General features: G+C 34.9%; 2 protein-coding genes across 2 annotated transcripts; one reads left to right on the forward strand and one right to left on the reverse strand.

Moving 5' to 3' along the window:
• The first annotated feature begins 3,436 nt into the window (after window positions 1-3,436).
• LOC125473119 (basic blue protein-like) lies at window positions 3,437-3,986 on the forward strand. The gene is made up of 2 exons (XM_048575499.1): window positions 3,437-3,645; window positions 3,745-3,986. Exons 1-2 carry the CDS (start codon window positions 3,468-3,470, stop codon window positions 3,945-3,947), a joined length of 381 nt encoding a protein of 126 aa, XP_048431456.1. The 5' UTR covers window positions 3,437-3,467; the 3' UTR covers window positions 3,948-3,986.
• A 5,645-nt stretch (window positions 3,987-9,631) lies between these two features.
• LOC103962190 (peroxidase P7-like) lies at window positions 9,632-11,844 on the reverse strand. Its single transcript, XM_009374865.3, has 4 exons — window positions 11,743-11,844; window positions 11,433-11,624; window positions 10,494-10,659; window positions 9,632-10,117 (listed from the first exon to the last, which is right to left on the reverse strand). Exons 1-4 carry the CDS (start codon window positions 11,842-11,844, stop codon window positions 9,636-9,638), a joined length of 942 nt encoding a protein of 313 aa, XP_009373140.2. The 3' UTR covers window positions 9,632-9,635.
• Between the last annotated feature and the right edge of the window lie 2,131 nt (window positions 11,845-13,975).

Genomic DNA, 13,975 nt, shown 5'->3' on the forward strand with positions numbered 1-13,975 from the left:
CGCATATTATTATATACAATTGTTTAATTATATACCAAAGTCTTTGAAAATATATATTAAAAGAAGAAGACGACTAAAATCATGCTTGTCAAATTTCAGACGCTCACTTAATTTGAGTACGTATACTACAACATTCTAAGGGAATCACTACATCTGAAATTTAATCACAAAGTGTTCTTTTTTACTTGTAAGTAAGAGGTCTTATGAAGAAAGAGATTTAAAACTAACAACGCGGTGGGTTAAAAAGAAAGATGTTAACCACTAGAGCAATCCACCTCTTGTACTGACCGAATCATGATTTGAAAACATGTTCCATAATTGCTCTATATAAAACATATTTGTACAGTTTTACGGGTTTACGGGTTTTTTAAGTAGAACCATGCATATACGTAAACCCAAATGTTTCATGTATGTTGCCTTTACATATACACGATGTTTAAAAAGCGTTGGGTGCTGGTCAGACGACGGGTAGGAACCCAATGCTCATGCATCTAGGCGGGACCCTAAGTGGTCTTTTTTAATTTAATTAAATTTATTATATAACATACAAATAAATGTCTACATATAATTAAAAAAAAACTATATAATTTTATTGGCATACATAAATTGCAAAATAAAATGACATATAAATTATAAAATATTAAACATATCGAAAACATGGAGAACAAACATATAATGAGTGTTCATCCAATTATCTTACAAGTCTCTTACAAATTATTAAAAAATAAAATAAAAAATGAAAGTTATCTTTTTCTATTTAAATGAGAGTTGCGATGCCCAGACAAACTTACACACTCTTTTTTATTTTTTAAACATCTAAAAATTAATTGTGACAGTAATCAACTGCTTAGAGCCTAGGCAAACCCTTGCGCTCCATGTGCTCCCGAGCCACACTTTGCATTGTATATTATAGACACCATGACTATTTGCATCCCGACGCCATATGCTCAAAGTTTCTCACGGACCTTTTGGTCATGGAATTTTTTGCAACGTTAAGACCATAAAATATGGTTCAATTGCTACATTGACCTACAAACGGCACCATCTTCTCCCTAAGGATCCGCGATAGGCATTCTGTATTTGCAATCAAGCATGTGTTCAAGTCATTAGATTTCTTTGATTTATTAGGAAAACATACAATAGACAGATTTTCCTTTTTTAAGAAACTTCAACAGTACAGGATGAAGAGAGTTAAAGTTCCACCGTAAAACTAATTAGCAATATAAAAAGTAGTTCAACTAGTTATAAGCACATGCAGTGTCCATTATTTTCTCGATGTGAGACTCGTACTCTCAACAAGAGGATGGTATAGTTAGCTTTATTTCGAAACTTCCTGGAGAGAAAGGTTAAAAGGCCAACTACTACACTGTAATTCCGAGGTAAACAAGCTCAAATCCAAGATCAGTTAGATAGAATGCAAGTGACAGAAAGACATCTTCATTAGGGGTGGGTTAAAAAACACCGAAAATCAGGGAAAAAAAAAAAGAATGAACACCAAACCGAAACTAAAAAACCAAAACCCGAAAAAAAAAATCCAAACCAAAAAAGAAAAAACTTAACTGAACCGAATACCTTTACACTTTATGAATATATGTCCATGATGTTTCTTTTGTGAAACTTTGTTGCCAAGTTTGAAACTAAGTCTAGGGCTTTTTAAAGGAGCATACTTGGTTCAATTAGGGAGGATATTTCATTGGTTATAGAGGAAATTTTTGGAAGGCTTTGGAACTTGAAATAGTTTCTCTATTTGTTTGTTTTTTGAATAGATTTTTCTTTGCAATTGAGGTTGTTGACAAAATATGATTGGTTTATATGATCTTGTACATGTACAACTACCTTCCTACTTTCTACTTTTCCCATTTTCTTATTATTAGTCTACCAATGCAAGCCTTTTTCTAAATTTCATATTAAAAAAAATTGTTTTATAAAATAAAATATAAAAAAACCAAAACCGAACCAAACAAAATCAAATCGAAAAAAAAAAAAAAACAAAAAACAAAATCAAACCGAAGTTTCTGTTTGATTTAGATTTTAGCAAAAAACAGAATCGAAAGAATAAAAGAACAGTCAAATAAATTAGTAATCCATATTGCGGCAGCCAATTTGAGAGAAAGGGTATGGACTCCATGAGCCGGGCCTATATTTGCTCCTTTTTAAGTTGGGCTTACATGGCCGTTTACTTGGGCCTGTTCCTATGAAATTTACACTGCAAAATAGTAAAGAAGGTCCAATACGCATGTGATTTTTTTATTTTATTTTATTTTATATAATTTTTGGACAAACGATGTATGTGAATTGTGATGTTAACGAGTTAAAGCCAAGGTTTTAAAAAATGTTAGGTGGCAGTCGGACGGTGGATTGGTGTCTACCACCTAGGCTGTTAAGTGGGGCTTATGTGGTTTTAAGTAAATTTATTATAAATAGTATAAATAAGTATCTACTTATACTTAAATACACATAATTGCATTGGAATACATAAATTGTAAAATAGAATGATATATATATATATATTATAAAGTATTAAAACATAATGCAAAATAAAGGTTATATATTTTCTGTCTAAGAGAAATTCGTGATCTAGGCGGGTGCTTAAACAGGTCTGAACATGCTAGGCAGAAGCCTAAGCAGATATAGGTGCCCTTTCTTAATTTTCAAACGTCTAGAGATTAATCAGGACGGTGGTCAGCTGTCTAGCATTTAGGTTATGCTAGGCGGGAATTTTTAAAATAGTGGTTAAAGAAAATAACAATTGGCCATCAATTAAAGAGAAAGATTGGAAGGAATCCTTACATCAACGTTCCCATGTTCAAATTCGATTTTTTTTTTTTTTAACGAATGATATCGTTTGGTAAATTAAGGGTATAGTCAAACTAAGATTTTAAAGGATTTTAAAAGTGATAGATTTAAAAGGATTTAAAAGGATTAAAGACTCCTACAAAATTCATATGGATTTTAAAGAATTTGAATGGATTGTGGTGGATTGTGGTGGAAGGATTTGAAATCATAGGGGGTGAGGTTGGATTCTTTTTAGTCTTGATTATATATATTTTTCGTCTCAAACCCCACAAAATCCACAACTTATTGAAATCCTCCAAAATCTTAATTTTTTTAATACACTTAGATTTGGATGGATTTTAAAATCCTTTAAAATCTTTTAATTGATTACACCTAGATTTGAATGGATTCTAATCCTTTAAAATCTTTTAATTGATTACATTAGGATTTTAAAATCTTTTAAAATCCTCTCAAATCCGAGTTTGACTACACCCCTAAGTTGTTAAATATTAAAGGTAGGTAGATTGTCAAAATAAATTGACTGGATAAGCTTGGAAATTAAGGAAATAAATCAAGAAATTAAATAGCAAGAGAGGATGAGTAGCGTATAAATTGATTTGCAATGCGCCTCAGCCTATTCCCATACAAGAAAAAAGGATAAGAAGGTAGTATCCACCACTTAGACGTTGGCAATGGCGATGAAAAAAATTTTGGTTGCTGGAATTTTTGTTTCGGCCTTCTTGTTGCTGCTCCAGTGTGAAGAAGCTCATGCAGCAGAATTCGTTGTAGGGGACGACCAGGGATGGGGTCCACAAACTAATGTGTCTCGCTGGCTTGAGGGCAAGAGTTTCAAGGCTGGAGATGTATTGAGTAAGATTTTCAAAGGGCTTAAGAGTTTTCTTTCATCCTCATATTTGATTAATGAATATATGGTCTAATTTTTTCCAACTGTTTTTTCTTTTTGTGCAGTTTTCCGATACACTTGTCCATATTGCTCATTTGTCACTGTAATAAGTGACTATTATTACCGGTTATGCGACGCATATAGTGGTTTGAAGAAATTTTACAATTCAGGAAACGATCGTGTAATATTAGATTATGGTGACAATTTTTTTGTTCCTAGTTATCATGAGTACTGTGAAAAATTGAAGTTCAAGGTTTTCGCTAACTGAGAGATATATTAGCTTTCCCTCAAATAAAAAATCTGCTGAGTATAATATTTTGAATGTTATTTTGGTTTTTCCTTGTTTATTTATGAAATAATTGCTTTTCACATTGGGTTGTTGAATTACCTAATTTGAGAACTTGGATAATTACAATTTTTATTTATTTATGAAAGAATTTCCGCTTTGGTAATACTTTAAATATCCAACTAAATCAAGTTCATAGTTATCTTGAGGGTCATCATTTAACCAAATGAAATTAAAAATACAACAAAAGTACCGTTAGGTTCAGAATTGAAGCAAGTCTTTAGGCTTTTTTCACTGAAAGTGATGAGCAAGTGATAGCAATTTTGCATCTCATCTCCAGCCTTAACACGCTTTTATAAATGGGGGTGGATTCTCTCCCCTCCTAATCTTTCTCCTCTCTTACTTATGGTTACGATGAAGTCACGTCAATATCTTGTATTGAGTTTTTTTTTATAAAGACAATAAGACAAAAAACGTCAACATCTTGTATTGAATTTTTTTTATAAAGACAATAAGACAAAAAAACAAAGTTTGACAGGAATGGAGGGAATGTGATAGGAATATGAAGGGAGAGAATCATCATACTCCTTTATAATTACCCATAAGGCGCCCGTTTAAAATAATCAACGGCCAAACTTGAGCTAACTGTAGAAAGAATATACAAATTGAAAAAAATAAGGAAAAATAAGAAGACAAATTTTTTTTTTTTTTTACCTTCTATATATAAATACTCAATCTCCTCCTTCATTCTCCGCATCACAACTCAATATGTATTTTACCTACAATCTTCTATATTTGTTATTTAGACATTTATGATGTTATTTAGACATTTATTATTACACGTGGATGATAAGAACAACAAAACAATATGTATTTACCTCCAATCTTCTATATTTGTTATTTAGACCTTTATTATGTTTTTTAGACATTTATTATGATACGTGGACGATAATGACAACAACTCAATCTTTATTTCACCTACAATCTTCTATATTTATTTATTGTATTTTTTTATTTGAACAAACAATATTTTTTTATATCAAAGGGGGGAGGAGGGTCAGCTCCACATGGCTTGAAGCGATGGCTTTATTGTGAGTAAGGATGTTGGCATACCTGAGAGATGGATATGTGGAGGAAAGAAGCCAACTTGCTTCTTTTAAATATTAATTTATTGCAAGTGAGATTAATAGACATGTGATGGAAATGCAAGATTGCTTCTTTTAATATTATTTTTCATAGGCAAGCTGGCAGTGGAGCTTCTCTCCACAAGTTTAATGTTCTCATCAAATAGGCTTTCTCAGTTCTCTATATAAAGAAGCAGAGGCACAAAGGTTGTGGACACTCAACCAATCAATCAAGCAACTCAACTCAAATCAGCTCCTCAGTTTCCTTGTAAACATTTACTTTTAGTTAAGCACCCTTTACTTTCCTTGTTTTTAGCTCTGCTGCTCACTCGGTAGTATTGATTTCCTTTGTATTTTTATTTACAACCTTCAAAGCCATTCCCCAAACCACTAGAAATTGCCACAAGACTAGAGTAACTTGCCCAATCCCTTGGGAACAAGCTCCAACCTTGTATTGGGCATCCTTTTGTATTTATATAACTTTGTAATATAAATATTACATTTTTGTACAACTACATTTCCAGTCATTTACTTTCATCTGTTAGTTACACTTCCAGCAAACTTGTCATTTACACATTGTTACATCTCTCCACATAAGTAAAGTCCTTATCTTTAAGGTAAAGAAAGAACTTTGATTTGAGCCACTCCCACTCAATGGCGCAATCTCTTTGTTAGAAGTCGAACTCAAGCGCAATCTCAATCATTTAAATTCCGTTTACTAGCGGCAACTAGTAATAGCATGCTCACACCCACCAATTTCTTGTTCGAGCAAGTTCCTGGCATGTCCACAGGAACCATAGCGAACTTAGGGGGCGAACACCAAGCACGGTCAAAGACGACGTCCTGTTCGCAACTCTACCAAGTTCATAATTCCTACCCCGTCTAATCACGGGAAAGATAATGTGTGCATATTGTGTGAGGAGTTTGCTGGCCAAAGCGCTTGATTACATTGGTGAAAACAAGACTCATACGGTGATCATCGAATACCTACATCAAACCAGCTATCAGTTGCGTTCTTTCAAGCAGAAGTTGAATATCAGAGTGCACGATTAACAAACGAATAAACTAACTATAAACTAATATAATTTTATTGTGAACGAAAGATTGTCATGATGGCTACATAACCCAAGAGGCTACATTGCGAATGACATTTCAAATAAACTAATACAAGCACTACTATATATAGTGAAAAATAAAGCAAAACCCTAATCCTTAATTGGCAAGAAATTCTAAAATCCTTGGTCCACAAGAAAACCATAAACAATAATAAAATAATAACTAATTTTTCAACACCCCCGTCAAACTCATGGCGGTACATGTCATAAGTTTTCCAACAAGCAGATGCAGATGCAAGCTCCGTTAGGCGGACACAACAAGGTAATCTCCATTAGGCGAACAAGACAAGACAAGCTTCGTTAGGTGGACAAAACAAGCGAGCAAGCAATCAAGCTAGCAAATAGGCGAACGAGCGAAAGTATTCCAAGTGGTGCAAGTGCAATATTCCAATCCCAATGCCAGTGTGTACTTTCAATCAAACAAACTTCAGTTCACCAGCACACAACGTCACTCGAGTGGTCACCAATTCAAGTACTCGAGTAATCGTTGCATCAACAAGCTCCAACAGCAGGTTATTTCCATGATATCCGTGTGGGCCTCAGAAAGGTCAAACACAAAAGACAAACAGCACATTTTTTTCCTTGCCGTGTGGGCCTCAAAACCCTAACTACTACTCTCTCTTCGTTTTTTTTTTTTTTTTTTCATTTTCCTCTCTTTTTCTCCAAACAACATTAATAATGAAACATGCAATCTGGGTTCGCAGCGCAACTCGATGTGGGTTCGACGACAGTCGTGGGTCGAACGCGGTCAGCAGCAGGGGCTTGGTAGGAGTAGTGGTGCAGGCGTGACTGAGTGGCAAGACGATGATGCAGCGGAAGGTTCAGGCAGGCAGCGAGGTGGGGGTACGATACGGGTCTGGTTCATGGTGGAGCAGCGTGCAGGTCAGAAACAGCGGCGGTGGCGGGTGGTGGTCGAGCAGCAGCGGTGGTGGATGGTTCTACAGATCAACACGCGTGGATGGTGATGCGGGTTCGTGGCAGTTGTTCCGAGTGTAGAAGAAGACGATGATGTGATGCAGCAAACAGATTCAATTTTTTTTGCTCTCTTTTTTGTAAGCAACAAAACCCTAACAAGGGCACAACGAAGAAGAGGAACGTGACAAGACAAACAAACTAGCTACCAAGAACACATTCAACCTTGAAGGATCAAACTTGCTCTGATACCAAGTTGAATATTAGAGTGCACGATTAACAAACGAACAAACTAACTATAAACTAATATAATTTTATTAAGTGAAGGAAAGATTGCCATGACGGCTACATAACCCAAGAGGCTACATGCGAATGACTTTTCAAATAAACTAATACAAGCACTACTATATATAGTGAAAACTAAAGCAAAACCATAATCTTTAATGGGTAAGAAACTCTAATATCATTGGCCCACAAGAAAAACATAAACAATAATAAAATAAGGGATCTTTTGATTGAGACACCTCAGTTTTGAATTTTTTTAGATCAAACATCCATACCTTTTAATGATTTGATTAAACTTTTTTTTTTGTCATAATTTTGGTGCTATATGCACATTAGATTGTAACAAATTTCTGATAATCTAACATTTTAATTACACTCTCATCTGTTAGAGATAATTGTAAAAAAAAAAAAAAAAAAAGCAAGTTGGTTCAATTCAATATATTTTCACAATAAGCTACAATTTAGCAATAATTATCTACGATCAAAATAATTTAAAATATTTTAAAATCCCATAAAATCAAACATACTGAAATAAGTTTTTCTTTTATTACGTTAAGAGAAAATAGGATTGAGAATAATATAAATGTACCAATACACAATGTGTGCAAAATAAAACGTACCAAAATAAAAATAATGTACCAATATTAACAATATGTATCAAAACAAACGTACCAATTAATGATTTTTGTAAATTCAAACGTATCCGCAAATAATATATGCGTAATGTATTGTACCTAATAATAATTCGTCAACAACTATAATTAAAAAAAAAAAAAGCAAAAAAAAATATAATTTCCCAAAAAAATTGAAAAATTACATGGAGCTTTTATGTTGATCACCAACTATTTGGAAAAAAAAAACACCAACCATTTGGAAAAAGAAATAATATTAAATGTTTGCAAAAAAAAAAAAAAAAAAAAAAAAAACTGTGATCGAAAATGTAACATCCCACATCGCCCAAAGGAGTGATCCTTAAATGTATATTCCCATCCCTACCTAGCACGAGGCCTTTTGGGAGCTCACTGGCTTCGAGTTTCGTAGGAACTGAAGTTGCTTGCGAGTTCCCAAAAACAAAACCGTGAAGGAATGGTAAGCCTAAAGCGGACAATATCGTGCTACGGTGGTGGAGCGGGCTCGGGAAGTGATCCGCCCCTGGCCAAGATGTGACAGAAAAAACATATCTGGAATAAGAGAAAATATAGTTTAATTACTAATATCTCCACTAAATAAGGAAATGTGCATCATGCAGATAAAAGGATAAATTCAAAAATTATTTTAATTTTAAAAAATATAATAATGACATGTAATTTAGCTTGAGTGGTTATTGGTCAAAGCACTTTAATAAAATTTTAAAAAGGCACAGATGTTTAATCTAAATGATATAGAAAAACTGTAAAGAATTCTAATTTTCCTATAAAAGGGATGATAGCTAATTTTCCAACAAACCTTTTCTAATTTCTGACAAAAGTTTTGTAGAAAACTATAACACATTGCAAATAAACAAGATTTATAGAGTATTAGTACACTATCAAATACATTGCTATAAGAAGCTTTCTACAATTATGATAGGCTATGATGCTTTGTATCTAAACCAAAATTATTTGGGGATATTTAATACTACTTTTCTTCTCTCAAAACGTTGAGGAAAAAACTTTCTGAACGTCTTTACCCTTTTTTTGTGGGACATTGGGTCACCTTGATCAGCCAGTAGCCACAGTTTTTAGATGATTTGTGATAAATGATGATTACCGCTATCTTTTCGAACTTAAAAGATGGAACCCTGTTCATTTTCATTAAATCCACAAGCTTAAGAAGAAAACTTGGAGCCCCAAATGCATGTCTTTTTTATTTATCGCTGATATTTAGTTTGTTTGCGGAAGGTCAACTGGCTACTGCACATGTGCCTTGAACTTAATCATTTGCCACGCATGACCAATGTTAGACTGCTGTTATCGGGTCTAGCCCTGAATAAACCTTCAATTCTTTCTATCTACTCAGTAGTAGCATTCTGCAATTGGCCCCTTGCTCTCTCTGTCTTGAGAAAACTTCACCACCACCCCTTGCTAAAGGTATAACGATATTATATAGTTTACGAAGGAGGTAGAAACTATTTTGTAAATGAGTAGATATTACTTGTTAGACTAACAGAACTAGTCGAGTAACAAAGCTCAGAGATTACAGTTGCAGCTTTGGAGTGATTGTGTGGAAAATTTGTTATTTACAAATTTTACTAACTAAAACAAAAATATAGCTAGCACTAGGAGACACACCATACTAGTAAAAATATTGTGGATCGCACCACTAGCGGCCCGACATCGAATATTGACTTTCCTGCACACTGATCTTATCTCTCCGTCTTGGCCTGTGAGTATGCCCAGACTTCCCAGTTTTTGCATTGCTTGGGCAAAGTCCGAATGGAATGTATCGGGATATGCTATGTACGCTCTGACATAAGATGAAGTCAGGCTACCGTTCATTAGTTGCTGATCAGAATGGAGAAGGCCCATTTCCATCTCCAAATTTTTGAAGTAGGCGAAGTCAAATCGGGTATCAGTTGTGATGTCGAGTGGCTGGGTCACACTGGTGACATTGCTGAGCCATTCCTCCTTTGGACAGACCACCTTTAGCTTCTCACCAAGGGACACATTTAAATCCTTGTCATTGTAGATGCGGTGGTAAAAGGAGGCGCAGTGTGCTGCTCCAATGGTGTGTGCCCCTACATTCAATTAATCAATATTATTACAAAATCTCGTCTCCAAAACAATCTACATAACTAAAGAGGAGCATCCCCTCACATATACTATTTCTTAAACCCTCACGCATACTAATTTTGTCTCCTTAACCCACCTAGTCAAACTAGAACATAACCAAGTGAACTTTGCCAACCTAACAAAACTTACAATGTGTTAAAATCAGATGGAGAATAAGCAATAAAGTGCGTTATAATCAAACAGAGACAATATAAGCAATAAAGTGTGCTTCTTCATGATACCGAGCAGATACAGAAGCATCAATAAAGTCCCACATCACAACATTATATGACATGTAAAATGTGTTATAATCAAACTGAAAAACAATAATTTGTTAATTACCTGATAAGGCCACCATCTCTCTGGAATTGAACCCTTTTAGCTCAAATGCAGAGATCAATTCAGAAAGATTGAAGTTGGGGGACGGGATATTAACGCCAACATCTGAGAAATTGGCCTTGGTGGAGTCCCTCCGGCCCAATTGGACGTCCCATGTAGGGCCATTCCACTAGGAGCGAAATAAATTGTTGGGCACCAATTAGAAGCAAAGTAAAAAAGAAGACTACGAATTATATGGATTCTAAAATAACAAATGACACAAAAGAAAAAATTCGTGAAAAACAATTACTTTTGGAAAACGGATATTAATAGACTTATTTAGCTACATAGTTGTTTATTCATATCTTCGAAAGAAAATTCGAAATTTTTCATAAAAATTACTCTAATATCTCTCAAACTCTCAACTTCACTCATTCTCCACTCATTGTAAAATCTTCCACAATTAAACAAAGAGTGCTATCACCAAAAGAAAATAGCGAACTTGAAGTTTAAAAGCTACCTACGGTTAGAAATAACAAAATCAGGGACTTAGGAAGTTCAGTAATTTTACCGAAGGGTACCATCCCGAATGATTAATTTTACCACGAAATGAATCCAAAGTTGCAACTTATGAATCTACCCTTCAGTGCAACCAACACGAAATATATGACAAGATGTATCAGGACACAATCCCATATGGAACAAACCTAAACAGTTGAGTCCCCCACTGAGCAATACAAACATAAGCCACCCTTCCTCTTTCGCAGAAGGCTGACACAGATTTCATAATTCTCAATTGCTTTGGCATTAAATCAAAAACTTACACGCCTGGATTCCCGACGCTAAAACGATAATCCTATGGGTTGTTCATTAGTCATAAAGCCATAAACTCCCAAAAATGACAGAAACAGACAACTAACAGCATATGGCACACACATTTCCACAGAAACTGAAATTTCTTACCGCAACTACAGAATCTCTGGCGGCCACCGCTAGGATGTCTGCACAAGACACGGTTGCAGGACACGCCACCTCCAATGCTGCCTTTATGTCGTCCACCACCTCGAACCCACGAAGGGATCTCAAGTTTAGCGGAGCGGACTTCTCTCCTATCACTTCTACCGTATCGTCCAGAAGAATGGAGGCATCGCAACCCTACAAAGAAGATAAAAATCACGTTAAATTTCATTCCGAGTGCCATGATATAGTCCAGATACAATTTAGCAAAATATTGTACAAAAGAAAAAAGAACATACAGATATAGCATACTCACGTTCACAAAACAGTCGTGAAAGAAGAGGTTGAGAAGCGAGGCTGCCATGCGTGGCTCGTCTAGGACAACAGTGTGGACATGACGCTCGATGATAGTCATCATGTCAGGACACTTTGAAGAATAGGGGTTAGAGGTGTTGTCGGAAGCATTAGTAATTGAGAAGAATGAAATAAAGAAAATTAAGACGAAAGCCATGCTTCCTTCTCAAAAAGCTTTTTCTGTGCTGTGGAAGTGGCTGGCGTTTGTTGCATGGGTGTTGTGTGCGTGTGTGTGTGTGTATAATTAGGTGGATGATCAATGGAAGTCAATGATAAAAAAAGAGAGATACTAAGAATTAGGTGGATGATTAATGGAAGTCAATGATAAAAAAAAGAAGCAGAGAGATACTAAGAATACATAAGAAATATTGAACTGCACTCTAGTTTTCTTTCTTTTCTTTTTTTTTTTTTTTTATTAAATCCAGATGAATATTTTGTTTTGGAATTGGTTTGCAAGTTACACAAGCAATCCAAGTATAGTAGGTCTAGTAATCTAAGAGCTAGACTTTGAACATGTTTTTTTAGGGCTATAGGAGAGGAGAACTTTGAAATCAATGTGTAGGTATGAAGAATGGTGTGTGGAAATCCTTTTGCATATATATTTTTGTTTTTCAAACACTTCCATTTATATAGTTAGTCGAGGTCCACGGCTGTCTTTTGAAAATGTAATACTCATGCATGGTTAATTGGCTGCTATTCCATATCCAGTTCTGGACAGTTGTGCAAATTCTTTTACAAGTTTTCGAGGCAAAATCAATTTTGTAATATTTTTTTTTTGACTAAGTCAAGGGTATCCCAAAGGCTTCCCAGGCTCAAGGACTAATCCCTCCGGTGCATGTGAAATGCTCCAACTGTGCATTGCAGCACAGTGCCTGGCCACTTTGACAGCTTCGGGGTTCGAAGCTAGGCTGGGGAGCAAACCCAACTAGGCAAGAACTACTTAGGCCACTTGCAGTGGTTCAATTTTGTAATATTGACTCGACCCATTACATCTTTATTATAGGATAAAAACAATTTAAATATTAAACACAAAACAAAAAATACGAGCTAAAACTTTGTGGTTTTATTTGTACGTAATTACTTTTGCAGGTTAGGTGGTAATATATACTTTTATACACCATTATTTATAAACTTACATGCATGTTAGGTGAAATTGTTTCTTAGATTAAACCTAGTTCGGACCCTGCTGCATAAGCGAATTTTTAAATTAAGTATGTTACAAGTCATTTACTAATTGGTCGGGTTGATAAGTTGAATTGGAGATGGCACATAGTAACCTAAAGTCGACACCAGCATTTGAAAATTCCCATCAACATTTTCATCACTTTTGTCACGTACAATTAATGTGTTTTAAATCTTTGAAAAACATAATCATCGACCCCTATTATGTTACCCTACACACACATTTTCTTGTTGCTACCAACGTTATTGTTGAAGTAACTCAAGAGTTAATGGCCTTCCCGCTACGGACTGGTAGAATTGTAAAACACCAAAAGACATTTGATCTAACAAAAACTACCATTTACAACTGTCATTTACTGCCACCCCTCATCAACCACCCTTTCTTCACGTTATACAGCTCCCATGCCTTAACTACTTACAGCTTTTGTATAATTTTTGCACATTTTTCCACATATATTTTGTTAGTCATAGTCACAGCTGTTCATAATTTAATGCTCGTCCTTTTGCAAGTTTAAAGGTCAAATGTGTTCTATAACAGTGAATCACCCTAACTAGCTAGTATCCTTTAGTGAAATTCATTTGAACTCAATAATTTTATGGGGAATTTATACTTAAGGGCCTAAATATGAGGGTAAGGTTTAGTTAGTATTTTTTGGTTTTCTATAACAATCTTTCGATCTTCCTGGTATCTTGTATTATGAGGGGTAAGGTTAATTTGTTTGTATATGAGAGGTCTTAGGTTCGATAATTTATACTTAAGGGCCTAAATATGAGGGTAAGGTTTAGTTAGTATTTTTTGGTTTTCTATAACAATCTTTCGATCTTCCTGGTATCTTGTATTATGAGGGGTAAGGTTAATTTGTTTGTATGTGAGAGGTCTTAGGTTCGATTCTTGCTAAAGGCGAATTTGAACCACATTATTGTTAACCTATTGTGAGGCTAAGTTCACCCCTCATCATTAGTGTTGATAATATTGTTTGTTAAAAAAAAAAAAACTTTTGTACCATCGAGGT

The sequence above is a fragment of a genome, unplaced genomic scaffold (assembly GCF_019419815.1).
Source record: "Pyrus x bretschneideri cultivar Hongxiangsu unplaced genomic scaffold, Pyrus_bretschneideri_v1 Contig11, whole genome shotgun sequence".
NCBI classification, from domain to species: domain Eukaryota; kingdom Viridiplantae; phylum Streptophyta; class Magnoliopsida; order Rosales; family Rosaceae; genus Pyrus; species Pyrus x bretschneideri.

Coding starts and splice junctions, on each gene's coding strand:
- LOC103962190 (XM_009374865.3), bottom strand. CDS start 11,844: ATGATGACTATCATCGAGCGTCATGTCCACACTGTTGTCCTAGACGAG. Junction 11,625..11,742: donor TTCACGACTGTTTTGTGAAC/GTGAGTATGCTA, acceptor TCTTCTTTGTAG/GGTTGCGATGCCTCCATTCT. Junction 10,118..10,493: donor AGAGATGGTGGCCTTATCAG/GTAATTAACAAA, acceptor AATTGAATGTAG/GGGCACACACCATTGGAGCA.
- LOC125473119 (XM_048575499.1), top strand. CDS start 3,468: ATGGCGATGAAAAAAATTTTGGTTGCTGGAATTTTTGTTTCGGCCTTC. Junction 3,646..3,744: donor CAAGGCTGGAGATGTATTGA/GTAAGATTTTCA, acceptor CTTTTTGTGCAG/TTTTCCGATACACTTGTCCA.